At 39.9% G+C, this 20,941-nt stretch overlaps 1 protein-coding gene across 7 annotated transcripts in view; it reads left to right on the forward strand.

Annotated features, from left to right (window-relative positions):
• Positions 1 to 20,941, forward strand: part of ppp2r5eb (protein phosphatase 2, regulatory subunit B', epsilon) — a 48,912-nt gene that overhangs the window by 19,803 nt on the left and 8,168 nt on the right. For all 7 annotated transcript variants that reach the window (XM_044374418.1, XM_044374419.1, XM_044374421.1 and 4 more), the window contains 4 exons: positions 17,368 to 17,564; positions 19,431 to 19,532; positions 20,161 to 20,253; positions 20,419 to 20,549. In XM_044374418.1, the coding sequence (XP_044230353.1) occupies positions 17,368 to 17,564; positions 19,431 to 19,532; positions 20,161 to 20,253; positions 20,419 to 20,549 (523 nt within the window). The remainder of the gene's footprint in view (positions 1 to 17,367; positions 17,565 to 19,430; positions 19,533 to 20,160; positions 20,254 to 20,418; positions 20,550 to 20,941) is intronic.

The raw sequence follows: 20,941 nt of genomic DNA on the forward strand, positions 1-20,941 counted from the left end.
ATCAATAAATTAGTCAAGAACATAATTTTGGTAGTTTATTACTTGCACCCCTGAGCTGGATACAAAACAACACATTTCATGTATATTCTGTTTTTCTATCTTTTTATTAAACAAAAAAGTGTAAACACAAGTTGACACATGCAAACTTTGCCAACATAAAAAAAATCAGTCGCTGTTCAGTTGAAGAAGGAATAGAGTAACTCTGAGTCATCTGTTTACAGCACCAAACAAGTGTTGACATCCAGCCCTAATCGATAAAATCTAAAGGAAACCCAGCTCTAATCCAGGTCAGGGTGGCGTAGATTAGCGTGTGCTGACAGAGCCACATCTTCCTCTGACACTGAACAAACACGTAGACGAGTCGACCAATAGCAGCAGCAGCAGCAGCAGCAGCAGCAGTAGAAGAAGAAGAAGAAGGTGGTGAGTTACAGACTGAGGTGAAGAACAGCCACCTCCTGTGTTGTGTTGAGTTTGATTCATTGTTGTTCACGGCCGGTGGAATTCCTGCTATGTGAACGTAACGGCCCGCTCACCTGGACTCGTGAAACACCGTCTTTGTGCGAACCATCCCAGATTACTACCACTACCACTACTACCACCACTGCTGCTGCTGCTGCTGCTGCTGCTGCTGGAGCCTCAGAGAAAAGCTTTTTACATTTCAGATTTCAGCATCTTACTAAAGGAAACTTTGACGAGACGCATCAGCTGTCAACCTTTGACCTTTCAGTTATGCAGGGTCTCTCCAGCCAGCACCAAACCACGATACGCTGCCACACTGGATACTGATGTCTCATAATTGAAGCATTTGAAGTAAAAAAAAAAAAGTAAGCCCTCCTGGTGTTGTTAGTATATTTAGACCTACAGTGATTGGAAAGTTATTTAAAGACATGTTTTTTTGCTTTTATGGTGCAAATTAAGTTAATTTCTCAAGTTTCCGGATCTTTATTCCCATGTATGTTTATCCATATGGAATTTATTTGAATTTATTGAGTTTCTTAAGCAATTTATGAAATAAAAATGCCAAACATCTGTAGCTATCAGTTTCTCCAACGTGAGGATTATCAGGTTTTAAATTATATCCCTTCAGGATTTTAACTTTCAATTCAAGACAAAAGAAGTGATTGCAAGGTGACACTTTGCGCTCAGCTTGACATTTTCTGACAGTTTTATGTGCTGAACAGTTAATTGATTACTCAAAACATAACTGATTGTTTAATTATTTGTTGCAGCATAAGACAATAACTTCTGTCATTAAATTTAAGTGTCTGAAATGTGAGAAAACAGTGAAATAAGAAATAACATAAGAAAACTGCCAATATTCACATTTGAAAAGCTGGAACTAGCAGATTTGCCTTTTTTTTCAGTGTATTAATCTAATAATAACTCTATAATGGAGTAACTTTAGCACAGTACTTGACACTTGTACCATTTTGCTCCTCTACTTCACAGCCATCACTGCTGGGCACACAACAGGTGATTGTGAGCGAACAGGTGATCGGCATCGAATAGCGTTTAAAGCACCACTTCAGGTACTTTTCACCGCGTAGTGAAAGAGGTTGTATAAAACAAATAAACCCCTGTGAATAGACGATATTGCCCTTTTGGGCACATGATTAGCAAATACTTTAAAACGATGCATCTTTTCATGGAGGTGTTTGTCCACCGACGCCATGAGCATCATTAGCGTGCACCGCCTACACAGGAATGAAAACCATCACGCTGGAAGGGTTGGTGATGTTTTTATGTTGTGTTTACTCATTTATCTGTACAGGGAATGTCACCTCTAACCTCTGAGTGTTAATACCAGACTCAGGCAACAAAAAAGCAAAACTAGACAGCGCTGATTGCAGAGAGGACAGAGAGTTCTCCTGTTGGGGTATTTAGAGAGGAAAGTCTTTATTAAATGTTTTCTTTGGTTTAAGGCTGCAGTGGAAGAAATATTCTTATCTTTTATTTAAGTAAAAGCACCAATACAGCAATGTAAAAACAGTCCTGCATGAAAAATCCTGCTTAAGTAGATTAAGTACATAAGTATTATCAGCTTGATGTAGTTAAAGTATTGCAGCAAAAGTAGTGGTTTGGTCCCTTTGACTGATATATTATTATATATGACATCATTAGATTATTGAGATGATTAATGGGAGAGAAGAGAAGAAAAAGCAAAGTTCTGATACACAAATCTGTTTTCAGTTTTTTGGACTTTTTCTCTAATCTTTGATTTTTGCTGAAATATTGGATCATTTGAACATTTATTGAAATGAAACCATGTGAGAAGTTTAGAGGGAAAATTTGGTGGAGCTGTTAACAACTCATAGACATGTGAAATGTGACCCCGACTACACACTGCTTTTTGTAAGACGTCAAAAGCCAAAAAGGTTGGAAACCACTGGTTTCATCTTTAACAATGTGTTGTATTTTAAAAGCTTGTTATATTATCCATTGTGTCAAATCTTCATCTGAAAAGTAACTAAAGCTGTTAAATAAATGTAGTGGAGTAGAAAGTACAATATTTTCCTCTGGAATATAGTGGAGTGGAAGAATAAAGTAGCATCACATGGAAATACTCAAGTAAAGTACAAATTATACCTAAGTACAGTACTTGAGTAAATGCACTTAGTTAGTTTCCACCATTGGTTGAAGGTTACTGGGATTAAAAATGCTCCAAAATGGTGTCATTTACAGGTGTAGTTCAAAAGGAAATATTGAAAACAACTCTCTTATTTCAGAGAACATTCATGCATTCAGACGTGAAAGGTCTTTGTCATCACTGCTTGTACTTCCTGCAGGTTTTTGCTCTCATGAGAAGTTTGTCTTAGTAAGATATATTTCAAACATTTAGTACCTGTGACATCTTGTTAGCTAAACACTGAACAGTGAAAGTGACTCTGCCATCTGCCGTGTTGTTGGCTACAGTAACAGGGAGCAAAGTTTACCCAGGACGGTGGCATGTGTTAATGATTGACAGCACCCTGGCGCCGCGCAGGGCCGCTTATATGAGACCTGAGAACACGAAGATATGGGCTCAGGTTTGTATCTGGGTCATGAATATGTATTTATATGTTCTAGTTCTTCCATTACACAAATCCTGCCCTGTTGCCTCTACTGGTCCAGTATATGTATGTACAGTATACGAAGGAGTACTTCTATACATTACTGAGAGTAACTGGAACAGGAAATAATCACTCCGAATGCAGCAAAGCTCAATGTTGACCTACTAACTGTGAGTTATGCTAGTGCAACGCGTGTTTGACTTGGTTGGCAAGGTTACGCGTGTTTCTCTCTGACTTATACAGTCCACTTTTTCGCTTCTTCCTCCATTGATCTGTTTTAATCTGCATCGTAGTAGAGCTACAGCTTGTTGAATATATTTGGCATGGAAAGTGTTAAAAGGGGAGTATTCCATATTTGTTTTGAAAGGTTTTATTTGTACAACTTACACTTGGTTTGTATTGGAGTCAGTTTGAGGCGCAGAGTCCGTTTGGAGTCAGGACCTTCCATATAAGGAGTTCCAGGTGTTGCCTTCCACGCTCTGGAAACACGCCCCGCTACCTCGGACCGAAGCTAACGCTAGCTTGCTGGGAACACGGAGCGCTGCGCACTTGTCGCTACTGTTAGCTAATTTAGCTAAAGTGTGCTAACAGCGCAGGAATCGTAATCAAGTAACATTAAACCTGCGATAGTAGTCCGACTCAGTGCGAATCCACTGCACACAGCCAGCTTGTCAACATTGGACAGCTGATGACGGCCATGTTGCTGGGTCACGTCTATCTGCCCGGTTTGAAGACCAAACGGAACAGATGTTATGACAGTCAGTGTTTATCACTGTAATCCTTTATGTAATGTTAACCTCGATGGCTTCTAGGCCCAGTAGTGACAGCAGCGGCTGCACACAACCCACAACAGGAAAAACACACACTTTCTGTTTTAATGGAGGTGCTCACATGTTTATATTTTTAGTTTGATAAAAATTTGTTGCAGAAGAAGAGGGTTTGGGTGAAAGCCAGAGTCGATGTGAAAGTACCTTCAGCTGCAGCAACACTAATGACTTATTGATACCGACCTCCAAAGTTTGTGCACTCATAAAGTTGTGTTAAAAAAAAAAGCAATTCTCTTTTCAATAAAACTTTTCACATGATATTCAGAGACACTTTCTCCCATTTCAATGTGCATTTTTGTGGCAGTTTTCAGAAATACAATTAAATACACTGAAAACATATCAAGTTTTAAATGGAGACAAGATTTGATGTGCGAGTACGTTATTGACGGGAGTTTCAGGCTATCTTGTAGTTTAAAGAAATCTGATACGGATATATTGGTCATGCATTCCTTTTTAAAAAGATAAACACATAACAAACATTTTTGATAAGGATCAACCAAATTAGTTTTTTAAAGAATCCGTCTTTCTTGTTTCTACTAAAATGCAAATGCAAAATGAGACGATATAAACTTTAAACTGTAATAGAGACGGTTTCTTTGCTGCAAATTTGTGTTACTGATCAGCCAACATATACGACAATATAGTAAATATATAATCTGACAATATATAATCTGTTAAAAGAATTTTTAATCCAGGTGATTTTAGAAAATATTTTCATATCATATCAGAGGTGATGAGAGCAGGAGGGGGTGGTGGGAGTTATGTCACAGCACGCGTCCATGGATTACAGCGCCATGCTCTGTTTAACGTCATCTTATCTTTAATATCACAATCCAAATCATATCCAACACGCTAACTACTCTTATGGAGCGCAGAGCAAAGTTTTGGTGAGCAGGCATATGGAGAACGGAGACGCAGGGTGTCGGATCCACGGCAACCAAACGGCAAACCGGTTTGTAATTACGATTTAGAAAATTTAATCGTCACTCGTGCTGACTAACAGGGCTCAGCAGGCAGACATGTCTGTCCACCAGAAACTAGAGTTTAGTACCGAACTCTTAACGGTAAAGACTGAATTACGTCACTACTACCGAGCACCTATTCACGTTAGATCAATCGGTGCCAGATTTCAGTACCTTGAGAGCAGGTTGTGTTGTGAAGTCATATAAATATCGACAAGATTCCTAATGAGCCTTTTGAAACATCCCTCCCAGTTTACCGACACATGTGCGCCTGAAATTTCTCTCCCGTGTTCCTGTTTGTACTCTCAGATATCAGCCTTATTTTACTGTTTCCTGATCAAGTTCAGCTGTATCTGCGTCGTGTTAAGTTACTGCTGATGAAAACATTTCCTGCTGCTGCTGCTGCTGCTGCTTCGTATTAAAAGCTCTCCACTGACATACTAACAGAAAGCTTTTATTGTAACTTAAAGGAAATGAAATGTGTTTATCACAGAGGTAGCAGCAGATCTTCGTTTAGAGATGCTATTCTTCAATAAAAAAACAAGTCGACACAATAAGATTTGGAGATATTTGGAGCTCTTTGTTCAGTGGGTCAGATAGAAATACGGCAGAGAGGAAGAGTACAAGCAGAAACAGCCTCAGTGATGATGATGTTTGATGAAGAGCTGCAGACAAGCAGCACACCTCCAACAGGAAACAACTTATTTTACTTTGTTTATTATTAATTTAACTACTACTGGTCCCATTTGAGATACTGGAACCATCAAATATTTGGCTTTTTTTTTTTTTTTTTTGGCTGAAACCATTAATCAATTATCAAAATAGTTGTATATTATCACTTTTCTGACTATCAACTAATAAATAAATCTACTGAATAGTTGCAGCTCTTGTCTGTTTTAGGCTTTTGACTATTATAACAGATGGTGTCATATGTACATGTGCCTATTTGTATCATATGCACAGCTTTAAACAGCTGACTTTGCTGCTCTTTGTTGCTCTACTTTAGAGGAAATAAACTGGAACTTGACTAAACTGCAAGTTGACTCTTGCATGAGGAGTTTTGCAACGATGCCAACAATCATCAAGACTAATTAATACTTTCAGACAAACGTCATTAGAAGCTTCATCTACCTGCAGTTCAACCACTAAGAAGGCTGCTTTTGTAGACGTGAGAAAGAGGCAAAACTTTAAAAAGAGTTTATAACTATTAATGAGGCGTCTGTAACGTCAGATTACTCAGTGACCGACGCTAGAAGAGTGATTTGTTGTACGGGGTGGGTGAAGCAGGGCGCGGCTGATAAAACCTCAACTCCGTCTGATTAAATGAGGTTAATTAGAAGCCATCAGCAGGAAGGAGAGCAAAGGTCACAGCCACGGCGCCCTGACATTCCTCCATCAGTAGCCCCGCGTGTCTGCCTGATTTGTTCAACTAATCCCCAGCCTCGACTGTTTATACCTTTTTATGTTGTACGTAAGGGTGTCTGTGATGGCGGAGATCTGTGCGAGTGTGTGTACATAATATCCTCGTACCTCGTACATATTATCCTACAAATTGACCTTCAGGCTGGGGTCCTGTCACCTGCTGAGTCCATCTGCTGGAGCTGCTCACTCTCTTTCCTGCCGTAACTCAAGCCCGCTCGCCCGGTCACACACACACACACACACACACTCACTGCTTTTAGTGACAAGGGGCTTTCCCCTTTACACTGTGTGTGTATGTGTGTGTGTATGTGTGTGTGTGTGTGTGTGTGTGTGTGTGTGTGTGACTGTTCTTAAAGAGTATGTTGCCTTGTCATCTTACACCTTCCCAGACTTGTGTTTCCACTAAAACCTCTCTGCCTGCAGAACACTATAATCTAAGAATAGTGAAGCACAGCAGTGAACCATTCTGCGTTAAACCATTTTTACATGCTGACCGATTATATATAAAAGTATAATATCCTAAAAGTTCAACCAAATTACAAAAAAGCTTACTTTTTATAAGTGGTAGGGGGGGGACCTGAAATGCATCATTTAATATCTGCAAATTTAGACAGTGACAAACTTTTTGGCTTCTGACCAAAATCATCTTGCAGCAGCCCGTCAGCTGTGTGACCTTATATCCACGCGGTGACATCTTTCAGAGCACCCAAACACCGTAAACACACCTGTCACCTGCCCAGCACAGTGCCGTTAAACCCACCACGGCTACACCTTATTTTTATACAGTCTGTGGGCTACACACACAGCACAGCACAGCACAGCTATGCTAACGATGCTAGCCATGCTAACTAGCTGCTAGCTGCCGTCCAGGCTGGTAAAATAGATTTGTCGTGTCTGTATTTATCCGCGGGTAACCCTGAGGACGTAATAGAAACTGTTTGCGCCAAGTCATTTTGAAAGAGCAACGGCCAATGGGGAAACTCCAACACTGGGAAGTTTTGACCAATGGTCTGTGGCCAGTCTAGCCAACAAGGCAGTAAATTCTGACCCTATGTGCAATACGTTGACGCTGTTATGTAATTAGTACAACTTAAAGGAGTTCCTGTGGTGAGCCCTCCGACTGCTCTCTCTCTCTCTCTCTCTGGCGCTGTGAGTCATCAAGCTTTTTTTTCCACCATTAATTAAGCAGCAGTGACTTCTCTCTTCGTCTGCCAAGGGAGCCCAGATGAGTCTCTTCCAAAGCTGAGAAACAGAACAGAGCAGGCGGGGAGGCAGGCGGGGAGGGAGGATGGAGAAAACCAGGCTGAGGCCGCTGAAGCCAGAGCAGAGCATCAGTGTTTCCACAGACTGGGGCCGCACTCATAAAGTATCTCAGAATAGTCGTGTTGATATGAGACCAGTTTGCTTCTTAAGATATGGCGATGCTTTTATAGTAATGTGACCGGGGGGGTCACCACTCGACTGACACTCTTTTCCCAGAACACAATATTAATTCTGCACTGAGGTTTTATATTGAGCTGGATTCATCCTTACTATAATAATGAAGATTTAGCCTTTTGCCAACTGAAAGTTTGTTATTAATAGACGGCAGAGAGTTTTTAGAGGCTGATAGCCGGTTAATCAACGCTGTCGGACAAATCTCAGAATCTCGGTAAACAAAAAGTAACCTGGAAACTAACGGCACATTCATGAGTGAGAGAGTTGGGCTGGCGACATTTGTTTTTGTTTTTTTCGGTTACCAACCAGTCAGATTTGATTTCTTGTGGATCCGCTGCAGTTAAATGCAGACACACAGTCGCCTCCCAGATTCATAGACTAATCTTTAACATCCAAATCATAACCAAACCCCTGAGGATCATTAACATTAACCTAAACAGAAAGAAAAGTTATCTTAAGCTATCATTTGGAGCTGCCATAAAAACATTAAAAACACTCCCTTATACATCTTATAGGCATGACATCAGTTTTTTACTACAGAAAACAAATACATTTATTGTAGGCCACACCTGATCATTTTCATCACTGATTAATTTAAAAAAAAAAATCTGAAGGTTAATTATTGATTTATAAAACCTCAGAAAAAGAAAAAGTACATCAGTTTCCTGGAGCTCAAGATGATGTCATCACATGTCTTATTTTGTCCGAACAACAACCAAAACCCCCCCCCAAATATTCTATTTACTACAACATAAGTCAACGAGAAGCAGCAAATTCTCACATTTGAGAACCCAGAACCATCAAATATTTGGTATTTTTGCTCCTGAAAAGTCATTAACAATGAATCAAATATCAGTAGTTGCTAATTCAAGTTTGGGGTGCCTGGATGTCTGGAGTTGGACCTGTTCAGTTTTTGCACACTTTGTCCTTTTTAAATTTTTTCAATTTAATGTTACATCCTCCCCGGGAAGGCAGGAGGTCTGTTTGAGCCCTGCATGCCCCCTAATGACATATTTGAAGAGTTGGATCTCTGAGGTTGTGTTAAGAACATAGACTAACTTATCAGAGTTAACTTGAATGCATCAGTTTTGGACAAACTTGTGCAGAGGTGTTCATGATACTAACTGTGCCTCATCTCTGGATTGATTCAGCCAGCTGTCTTCTCCTTCTCCTTCTTCTTCTTCTTTGGTTTTACTGGTGGACTACAAACAAACGTTAAATGTGCGTGCTGCCACCTGCTGTACCGGAGGCTGTAACATCGTGCTGTTGGCAGACTGTTGTCATGTGTTTGTGAGAGAGAGAGAGAGAGAGAGAGAGAGAGAGAGAGAGCAGGGTGTGCAGCTCCAAAAATAGAAAATCAATATGCAGACTTCAGTGCTAACTTTATTCTCAAAGAGTATATTTAGTGCTTCTAAATGAAATACAATGTAAAGCAATTTCAATGTTCAAGTAACAAACAGTTTATTACGTACATATTTATACTGAGCTCCTTTTCCTCGTGTGTAATTGTGATGTGAAACCAGTGGAAGTATCTATTAGACACTAAACATGGGCCTTAAAACATCGACAAAGCTTTTTAAAACACTGAAATGTTGAAACAAATAAACAATTGCAAAAGTTTTTTAAAACATTTGAAAGTTTTTTGGGTTTTTTTTTTTAACATTGAAGCAGTGAAACAACTTTTTAAACATTGAAACAGTTTTTAAAATATTGACAATACATTTTAACAGACGTACTGGTTCTGCAGTACAGGTTGTTCTTCTCACTCTGTGTGTGTGTGTGTGTGTGTGTGTGTGTGTGTGTGTGTGTGTGTGTTGTCTCATGTTTCATAAAAGCTTTCCACAGGAAATGCTACGTGTTTACATGCTAGTAATAACTGATATTTTGTGCTACTCTGTTAGCGGCTGTAACTGTAGGCGTGTGGTAACGTTAGCGCTGCACACCCTGCTCATGTTTAATAACCACAGTTGTCTTGTATTTGGTCGTCACATTTCGTAAGGTTGTAATCTTAACTCGCACGCTCTAGATTATTTTTCCGGTTCGCACATATCTGCTGTATTTTTAGGGGTAAATGCTTGTGAAATACTTGCACTGTAGAGCCCAGATACGTGGCGGGCCACTTCAAATAAATGGATGTATAGGAAACCCTCCATGTTACAGGTAGTTTTAAACAGGAAAGAGCTCCACTGTGGGTTCATTTGAATGCCTTCAACCACATTTATTATGAATCTTACACGTATAAACTTTCGAACACGGTCGGTCATGATCATCAGGTTCAGGTTATAATGACACCAGTATGATTTTTACATTACGTCTTTTAACTTCAGTCTCCTGTGTCGAGTTGACCCTTTTAACTTTAGAGACATCTTCCTGTTCTTTGCCGTGACATACAGAGTTCCTGTGATTTTTTTTTTTTTTTTGGAAGTAGCTTGTTGCCATGACAACTGTCAGCACTTAGCTTGCAGCGGGTATATTTATTCCCCTCCTGCTTTTTATCTATTTTTTTTTGTGTGTGCAAGCATGAACAGCCTGCAGGAACAGCAGGTCAAGTGTTTTTTTTTTTTTTATAGGCGTATAGGTGTTATGTGGTTTGACATTGGGCCATGTGTCAAAACCTGGTCAGAAATATATGCAAAAATTCATCAAGTGTTTAACTAGCATGTGCTTGGATAACCTTGCTGTGCATTAAATTAGCTCCTAACATAAGCTGTGGAGTGAAACCTTATAACCTTATATTATATTTTCACCATTAACGGATTCAAAAAAAAAAAAAGTTGTTGGCGTTGTTCTCAGAAGGTTAATTCCTCAAACTTCTGCCTATGTTGTCGTGTTTTCCCAGAAACCGACACTGATGGAAAGAACACGTCGACTAAGCGCTGCAATGGTTAATCGATTAGTATATTACAGAGAAAATAATCAACAGCAAGCTTAATACCAGAGTGACGGTTCCAGTTCCCAACCAGGCAGCTGTGGACTGGTGGTCGGCCGCGGATCGTTTACAAAAAAAAGTCAGAGAGGAAATGATGTGATTTGGCAATAAAGCAGAGCAATAATTAAATAACTTTATAGGCTGTCAAAAGTCTCCATTTGCGGTAATGACCTTGAACTTCTTGAACTCTCCTGCCTGTCACGTACTCAACAACATATTGATATGAAACTGAACTATTTCATCACTTTTCAGCTTGTAGCAGAATCTTTAAGGCCACTAACAGACTTTTACTGAGAGGTTTATCTTTATATTCAATAAGTAATAACAATGAAACACAGACCAAATTAAAGCTGCAACGATTAGTCGATTAATTGATTAGTTGCCAACTATTTTGATAATTGGCGTCATACTTTAAAAACCAAAAAAATGTCAAAATGATCTGATTCCAGCTTCTTAAATGTGACTATGTTCTTGTTTCTTTAGTCTTTAATGACATTAAAGTAAATATCTTGTGGACTGTGTGAACGTCATCTCGGGTTTTGGGAAACAGTGATCGACATTTTTCATCATTTTATAGACCAAACTATAAACTAACTATTGATTTACCAAGACAGTAATCAACAGATTAATCGATAATGTAAATAATTGTTATTTGCAGCCCGAGTTGTGAGACTTTGTTGCTTTTCTCTGTTTTGTATCATTGTAAACGTTGGCCAGGAAAAATAGTATTATATATGAATATCTCACCTTCAGTTATGGGAATTTGTGACAGGCATTTTTCACAATTTCTTCTACCATCTTACAGAAATTTTATTGAAATATGTGAAAATTAGAGATTGATTAATCAAGTAGTTGATTGACAGAAAATTAATCTGCAACTTTTTTTGAAAATTGAGTCATTTATTTTTTTAAACAAAAATGCCAGAAATCTGCTGGTTTCAGCTCCTCAAATATGATTTTTAATGCTTTTCTTTGTCATATGTGGTAATAAACTGAATATTTGGGGGTTTTGGACTGTTGGTCGGACAAAACAAGACATTCAAAGGCCGCAGCTTTGACTCTGGGAAATTATAAGTCATTTTTATAATGATAATAATCAACAGATAAATAGATGAAATAATGGTTAGTTGCAGCCCCTGTGCAGAGGTTTGACATGTGATGGATGACGGCCAGCATCACACCAAAGGCTGCTGCTGTGTGTGTGTGTGTGTGTGTGTGTGTGTGTGTGTGTGTGTGTGTGTGTGTGTGTGTGTGTGTGTGTGTGTGTGTGTGTGTGTGTGTGTGTGTGTGTGTTAGCAGTTCCTCTCCAGGGTTCTTCTTTGGTGATGTGTAAGACGGGTAGTTTCTGGGTTATTCTAGGCTACAGACACACACACACACACACACACACACACACACACACACACACATTCACATTCACATTCACATTCACATTCACATTCCCTCTCACACACTTTCATGCACACCGACTCTCTTTTTCTCTCTCTCTCTCTCTCTCTCTCCCACATTCACACTGGTGCTCTCTCGCCCTGCTGCAAGCCGGTTAGCTGTGCTCTCTGTGTCTCTGTAGAGGGATTACTGTGTCCTGTGTGATTATCTGTCTATTAATAGCTTCCTTTAAGGCCGTTCACATGCTCCTATAGCGACAGAGCTGCAGGATCCTGAGGCCCCGGGGCTCCGCAACACAAGCCGACCCCCGAAGCCCGCAGCCAGTAATTACTGTAATGAACCACAGCGTACTGTACACTACTGTAGTGAGAGAGAGACACGAGGACCTGCGCGCACACACACACACACACACACACATATATACAGCAGACAAAACAAGCATGCACACATTCACTGCACTAAATGAAAGCAACTATATGCATATTTATACTCGAGATATAATTTGGATATTATTGCACCTTCTGAACTGAGACTTTAAAAAAAAACCCTCCTCTTCTCAGGTCATCAGGATGGTGACCTCTGACCTCTAGCTCTTTGTCTTCTGTAGGGCTGCTAGTAATGATTATTTTCAATTATCTGTTGATTTAATTGTTTGGTCTAAAAACATCAGAAAACAATTTTAAAAAATGACGATCACAACATCCAATGACTTCTTTTGATCCCCAAAATATTTAATTTATAAGGTTATTAGATGTAGAAAAGCAGCAAATTGTCAGTTTTAAGAAGCTTCATCTATCAAACGTTTGGCTTTTTTGCTTGAAAAATTCCTTCAATCAGTTATCAGAATAGTTGCCGATAGATTTTCTGTCTCAACGGTTGCAGCTCTAATCTTTTGCACCACCCTTCAAATTTGTTTATTATTTTTATTTTATTACATTTTATTATGTAGTTTACTTTATAACTGTTTGTACATTTTTCATGGTGATAAAGTGAAAAACGGCTCAGCTCACCTTCACACTCGGCCAGTTTATACACTTAAACATCTTAATATTTAGATTTCATGTTGGTTTTTTTATCCCTTGAATTCTTTGTACTTTAATTCTAAATACTATTGAACATTGATCTTTTTAGGTTTAGTGTGCAATAACAGGTTTTATAGCCTCAAGAATATGTCACGCTGTATTTTATTGCACATATTGTATAAACATGTGACTCATAAAACCTTTGAATGTTATAAATGCACACACACACACACTCTCACACACACGTACTCACACACCTCTCCATGTCCACATGTCACAATACATAAGACTCCATAATACTGGTTGTGCCATATCACATTTGAATGTCATGAAAGTAGTTCATGTTATTTTATGAACCATAATGTGACTTAACGGCTGAACACAGCAGCAACACACGTGTGGCTGATTGTCACGTTTGGCGGCGCAATTTCTTCTTCGTGCTTTTTGTATTGACTAACTTGTACGGCAGCTATTAGAGGATGCAGGCCTTTCCTGACACCCCCCCCCCCCCCCCCGTTGAGTCCTATGAGCGTGATCGGGGTCCGCTCCGGTCCTCATCTGCATCGCCAACCATGCACAGAAACAAAACATACAACGTACTTGATGAGGCCTAAACTAGCTTGTATGACGTGTTTCCTGATCGTGTCTAAAGGCAAAACTGATCTGATTGGCCGCACTCGAAGGTGGCGGAAAAATAGGGCCAGCACAGGGAGGAAGCCAGATGTGATAAATTGGGGCGGACTTTGAGTCAGTCTCTCCTTGAAGGAATTGATGGTGTTTCACTTGGTTGTTCACAAGGAAAGTGATGGAAGTAGCTGTAAAAAAAAAAAAGATGTTGAGAGAGAAGTTCAAACTCTTTTACACATTTACACACTTGCTGAGCAGATTCCTGTTGTTAAATCTTGACTTAAGACTCATGTTTTTAACCAGGCTTTTCATTAATGTCGTTTTTTTGCTTTTTTTCTGTATTTAAAGTGTCCTCGGGTTACGTAGGAGGTGCTTAAAATAGAATTATTACTACTTTGTTTATCACAGTTTAAAGTGGGCATGATTGTCGTCCTCTTATTCTGCCATCAGGAAGGTTTCGTGTGCTGTTAGATGATTGGACACACACTTTGTTTGAATTATACTGAGGCTTTAACACTTGCTTTTAGTTCCCCGTCTACATGTGGCAGGTTTTTTTTTATGATGCTCTTATTCAGGGCAGCTTAAAAAGAGTGAGGAGGAGCAGGAGAGACGTTGAATATCTTTCTCAAGGACAAGTCGACCGTGCAGCTACTTAAACATTCTGGTCCACATGTGTTGTTATTTTTTAGGTATTTAGATCACTGAGTGATGAAAACAGTTCGGATAAACAGTGAGGTCAGTTAACGTCTCTGTTTGAAACGTAATTCTTGGTAAAAGTCAAACATTAGTGTGCATTTTCCTCTGATAAATGATGTTTGTGAGTGTTGTGGGAGCGAGGAGCCGGTTCTTCCATCCCACTAAGTTTGTGCAGCAGGGATTAAAGCCCTGCAGAGCCCTGCAGAGACCAGGACTCCAGCCAGTCAATCAGGGTTTTTTTTTTTTTTTGCGTTTGTTTGTGGCTGGCCTGGTTGGATGCAGCCTCAATGAGCTGAGCTGAAGCAGGAGGTCAGCAGGTCGTGAGTAACTAGTGGCATTTGGATCAAAACATGTTCAGAATAATCACTTTAAATGCGCTTGATGAGATCTGCTGAGGGTTGTTTCCAAGGACAGGAAGCTGCACTTTTTTTTTTTCTCTGAGCGGTCAGAGCTTCAAGAAGAGGATTTCAACTATTTAACCCGTTTCAGTCTGAACAGCCGAATCGATTTTTGATCTAGAAGAAGACGCTTACTGATACAAAGCTCCCATCAGTCTGCAAAATGATTAAAACTGTGTTTATTAGAGAAAGAATCGTCCTCCAGAAATATTATTTAATCGTCATATTTAGCGAAACGTATCTGCACGATCAAGATTTCTTGACAAGATCCAGAATTAACCCTTATGAAGTCTTAATTTTAATCATTTACATCACAAAATAGTGGATTTTATGACTCTATAAAGGTTATTTTGCGAACTTGTCGAGTCAAAAGATCTAATGTAGCAACCAGATTTCATCAGACTCGCCGTGCAGTTAACACACCCTGATACACAAACTGTATGGATGCATTCATTCATACGCTCAGACATGAATGTGCAGGGTCATGCATGTGTGGACATACATGTACATTACTGTGCAGACTAAAAGGTGCCCTTCACAAGGGAGTTAAATACCGCGTTACATAATCAGGATGTGAACAGTACAGGATTGCAACACATAAATTATGTTTGATTTCAATTAATCTGCCAGTAATTTGGTTTTTGATTAATGGTTTAATCTATAAAATGTCTGAAAATGGTGAAACAATTATCCGTCATGGTTTCCCCAGAGTCCATAATGACGTCAAAAAAGTTCAAAACTCAAAGATATTCAGTTAGAAAAGCAGTAAATCCTCATGTTTGAAAAGCTGGAAATGGAGAATGTTTAGCATTATTAGCTACGTGGATGTCCAGACTGAAACATTTCAACAAATGAAATTTATTGGACGTATTAATGGTGTCCAGAGGATAAATCTTACTGACTTTGGTGATCCCTTAACTTGATAATCGTCATTTTTCAGGCAAAAATGTCAAACTTTTGACAACTCTAGCATCTTAAATGGATGAACTGACTGCTTTTCATCATCTTACATATTAGTAAAATTCAGTATCTTTGGGTTTTGAACTTGGTTTTGGTGCTAGCATGCTGACGTTAGCATTTAGCTCAAAACACTGCTGTGCCAGTAAGTACAGTCTCACAGAGCTGCTAGTGTAGCCGTAGACTCCTGTCAATAAATAACAGTAAATGAGTTATCAAAATAGCTGCAGGTTTATGTTCAGTCGATCAATAATAACCGATCAATCAACTGATTGTTTCAGATCTGAGCAGCTTCATGTCATGATGAGGTGAAGAAGGTGAGATGTTAACATGCAGGTTGGGATTCAACATATAAAGTGCAACAGAATTCAAAATGACAAACGGGCACTTTGAAGTTAATTTTGGAGCATGTTCCCACTTCACACACACACACACACACACACACACACACACACACACACACACAGAGAGCAGCTTATCTCTTACATAATAACGGCCCAGTCCTGCTGGGACGGGAACATCAGGTCTGAGTTGTGGCGATCAGGGAAGGAACGCCGCGCGTCTCCCAGCAGGTCTGAACTCCGCGTGACCCCTCCGCTCACGTCTGTCACCGTGAGATCATAACAAAAGACACCTGCCGCCTCGTTCCGCCTGTACATCCATACGGTTTGCGACAGCTCAGCCTCCGTCGCTCCCGACAGAAACATTCACTGTTCCGGATAATGAGGCTGTCGCATTCATCCTGTCTGCACGGAGCAGCTTAGCGGGGAAGATGAATAAGTAAAAAGCTAACGCAGAGCAGGAAACCAGAGACCCGCGGTTGTTGCATCCTTTTGTTCTCTGCGGCAAACAGTTTTGTCGAGATCCGTCTGAAAGCACTTATAGAAAACTTTGAAACCGCTGCTTAACCTGCATTTTTGCATCCTTTGTTTGTTTCTTCACTCTTGCTTATAGAACTGATCATCTTCTGTTTATACCAGACTGACTTTGCTGCTGCTGGAAGTGTAAAAAAAAAAAAACCCCACAAAATAATATTAAAAGTATTATCTGCTTCTAAACATGCAAGCAGTTCTCTTTCAAGTTCATTCTTGACTGTAGGAAAATTTGAATCTAAGGTCCACTTACTCGCTTTTTGCAGAGCTGTTAACTCTCTTCATCAGCGGGTGGAGTTTACTCAGGCTTCACTAAAGTTTATATCACAGTGTAACATGTGTATTATATATGATGATGAAGATCCAAACACCGCCTGTTATCATGTGATTAAAGCTGCACACGTCTGTCATATGGTCACAACTGAGTGAACTCTGCTGACTGATGAAGACACAGTTGAAAGCTCTGGAACAAGCTAGCAAGTCTTTTTTTTTTGGCAGCAAAAGAAACAACAAACACAGGAAGAACATGAAGACGAGATCAAACACACCACTTAAATGAAACGTTACAGATAAACAACTGAACCAACAAGACAAAAAAATACTGTAAAGCAGAAGTTAAATAAAGGAAGACAAACTGTAAACCAATAAAAAATGAAGTAAATCAGGAGTCAGAAACAAATCTGCATGGTTGAAATTTACTTCTATACCAATGTAACTAACTTTTCTCTTCATCTCTCTCTCCCTCTCTGTGTGTGTGTGTGTTTGTTTCACGTATCCAGACGTGCCAGCGCCGGAGCAGCCGGAGCTGTTCCTGAAGAAGCTGCAGCAGTGCTGTACTGTCTTTGACTTCATGGACACGCTGTCAGACCTCAAGATGAAGGAGTACAAGCGCTCCACGCTCAACGAGCTGGTGGACTACGTGACCGTCAGCCGGGGCTACCTGACAGAGCAGGCCTACCCTGAGGTCGTCAAAATGGTGAGGAGGGAGAGGAACACACACGCTGGACTCACCCAAATGACTCTTTAATTTAATGAAACACACAGACGTCAGAAGTCTGAGTTAAAAGTTTGGACCGTTAAACTCTTCTTTTGTCTCATTTAAACACATTTTCAAGACCCAAAGAGGTAAAACTATCTGATATTCCCTATAAAAAGATGAGAGATTAAATTCAAATAGGGCTGCAGATAACAATTCTTTTCATTATTTATTAATCTGTTGATTATTTTCTTGATTAATGGATTAGATGTTTGGCTATTAAATGTCTGAAAATGGTGAGAAGCCCAATTTGACGTCTTCAAATGTCTCAGCCATCAGTCCAAAGATGTCTAGTTTACTGTCATAAAGGACTAAAGAAACCAGAAAATATTCAAATTTGAGAAGTTCATACTGTGACTCATGTATATATGCGGGGTGATATGGAAATCTTCCAGCGTAGTGTGATATATTCACGTATAGTGATATAGCGATTTCTCTGGAAATTCTTGAAAAAGTCACAAACACACACAGTCACTCTGGGGAAAAAAAAATGCTTGAAATCTTTTAGCTTGAGTCACAATCTGTATATCTGCCTCCCTCACAGGTCTGAAGGTCTAAACACGCTTCAGAGGAACCGTCTCATCTGACACTTTTGGATGAAATACAGATGTTTAAACTCAACACATTCAAACCTGTACTGGGGTCTCGTTCCCCTTCATTGTCACGTTTAGAGTTTTTGCAAAAGAGAAATGAAACATGAACAGAAAAATAAACAAATGACTCCAAATACAAATACAAAGATATTGTAGATTTTAACAGCTTTACTTACACTTTCTGCATCACTTCAGAGAACAGCTGACGAAATGTAAACACAACCTCAGCAGCAGCTGGAAGCTGAGGTTAACGTGTGAACATTCGAATATCTGTGAACTAAATCACCGCCGAAGCCAAAGTAATAGTTCAAAACACAAATCACACAGAATAACAAAAATATTCACAATCCGCCCATAAAAGCATAAACTCAGTCTTCTGTAAACAACGAGAGAAACATTTCTTTTAAAAAGTAAACACATCAGTCTTATTTCTCAGTGTTTTTATTTGCATGTGTGTGTGTGTGTAGTCATTCTTAGAAATCAGGAGGAAACGGTTACAGGAAGTTGGTGTCTTGGTGTGTTGTGACATCTTGCAGGGTGTCACAAACCTCTGCAGAGAACTCTTGATGGTGACTGATAAACACGGGTTTAAGACTGAATATGAAGCTGATCTAAATGATGTCACAGTTTCATTCGTGGTCAATGGAAAGAGTCTAGCGAGGCTTCGTGGCTCAATGAACAGAGACAGTGGAGGAAAATAACAGAACTGAGTGTGTGTGTGTACTGTTGTATTACCTGTGTGCAGCGAAAGAACAGGGACACAAACACTTCAGTGGACACAATTGTATTAAAAAGGCGGGCAAACATTTGCACTGTGACGTAGCCGGATACTACAGAGTCTCCAAAGTCCTGAAAGTTATTATTCTCCAGCTCAAAAAAAATGTGCTTCGCTTACTAAAACTTCACCTGAACGTGCAGAGTTTGTTTTCACAATCATCTCAGTTTACTATGTGAACCTACCAGCATGATTTGTGACATCACAACTGGTCTGGAGCCAATCGTGGGTCCAGTATGCAACTTACACAAATGTGAACACTGAGATCAGACTTTTTCTAGCGAAGTAGGAGACGTCTTGAAAATATTTGCATAGATTCTGGACTTGTGAGTGAGGGAGAAGGAGTAGATTTTTAAGGATTTCAACGAGGTAATTGTACAGTTTTCGTGTGGCTAACGCAGTCGTAACAGTCCGAGCGTCCTCTTTGTCGTCCTCCAGGTGTCTCACAACATATTCCGGACCCTTCCGCCCAGTGACAGTAATGAGTTTGACCCAGAGGAGGACGAGCCCACACTTGAGGCCTCCTGGCCACACTTACAGGTAAACACAGTTAGAGATGTAATGTGTGTGTGTGTGTGTTTGTGTGTGTGTGTGTTTGTTGTGTGTTGTTGCATTTGGCTCCGGGGGGTTTTTAGTGGTTCGGGTCCAGGTTCAGAGCCAGGCTCTCTTGTGTCTCACCTCCCCTCCTCCTTCTCTGTGTGCCTGCTGCCCAGGACTCCTTTAGAAATGAGATGCAAATCTCAAGGAGAAGCTTCCTGGTAAAACCTTCTTTTCTTTTTTGTTTTTGTCTCATTCGCCCAATTTTCCAACATCATGAACAACTTTTTTTTTTTTTTTTTTTTAAACCCCCCCCCCCTTCAATCAAACCCATTTTATCACCCACATCCAGGCCAGTCCAGACACTTCTCTTTACCCAGCTCTACCCCTGTGCCTTCTGTGACCTTTGACCTCTAATCCAGTCCAGTCCCAGTGTTTCCGGGGTTACTTTAAAAGTTCTCATTTCTCAGAAGAAAACTTTTTCTCTTTGTTTCAGGACAGATTTTGACTTTTTTTTGTTGTTGTTGTTTGTTTAAACATCAACAACTCACTCATCCTCCTCCTCTCTCTCTCTCTCTCTCTCTCTCTCTCTCCCTACTCCATCCTTTTCTTCTTCTTCTTCACTTTCTAGTTGGTATACGAGTTCTTCATCCGATTCTTGGAGAGTCAGGAATTCCAGCCCAGCATTGCCAAAAAGTACATAGACCAGAAGTTTGTCCTACAGGTGAGTCACTGACGCCGTCTGCTTCTTTCTTATATTTCTGTTATTTCTTCTGTTTATTTCTTGCTTTTCTTTTTGCTGTTTTTCTCCTCTGGTTTCACTTTTTCCCTCCCAACATCCTCATCACGTCTGTCTGTGTCTGTGTGTGTGTGTCGTCCCTCCGTCCAGCTCTTGGAGTTGTTCGACAGCGAGGATCCTCGGGAGAGAGACTACCTGAAGACAGTCTTGCATAGAATCTACGGCAAATTCCTGGGGCTGAGGGCTTTTATACGAAAACAGATCAATAATATTTTTCTACGGTGAGTCGACGCTCGTCTCCACGTTAACCTGACGGCGTTCGGTTTAGACTGTGGCGCGTCGGACATATTACAGTCCGGCCTCATGAGTTTGCTGTCGTGATGAAAAGTGACTCGTGTGCTTCAGGGCTGCAACTAACGATTTTATTATTTTATCAACTGATCATTTAGTCTCTGAAATGTTAATAGTGAAAAAAATGTCATTTGCATCTTCTCAGAAGCGACGATAACGTCTTTAATTTGCTCGCTTTGTTTGACTAAACGGCCTAAAATGTTAAAATATTCAATTTACTATCAAATATGACAAAGAAAATCTGCAAATCACATTTGAGAAGCTGAAACAAGACAATATTTAGCATTTAGCATGTTTGAAAAATGAAAAAAATGATTATTAA

Source organism: Thunnus albacares, chromosome 15 (assembly GCF_914725855.1).
Source record: "Thunnus albacares chromosome 15, fThuAlb1.1, whole genome shotgun sequence".
NCBI classification, from domain to species: Eukaryota; Metazoa; Chordata; class Actinopteri; order Scombriformes; family Scombridae; genus Thunnus; species Thunnus albacares.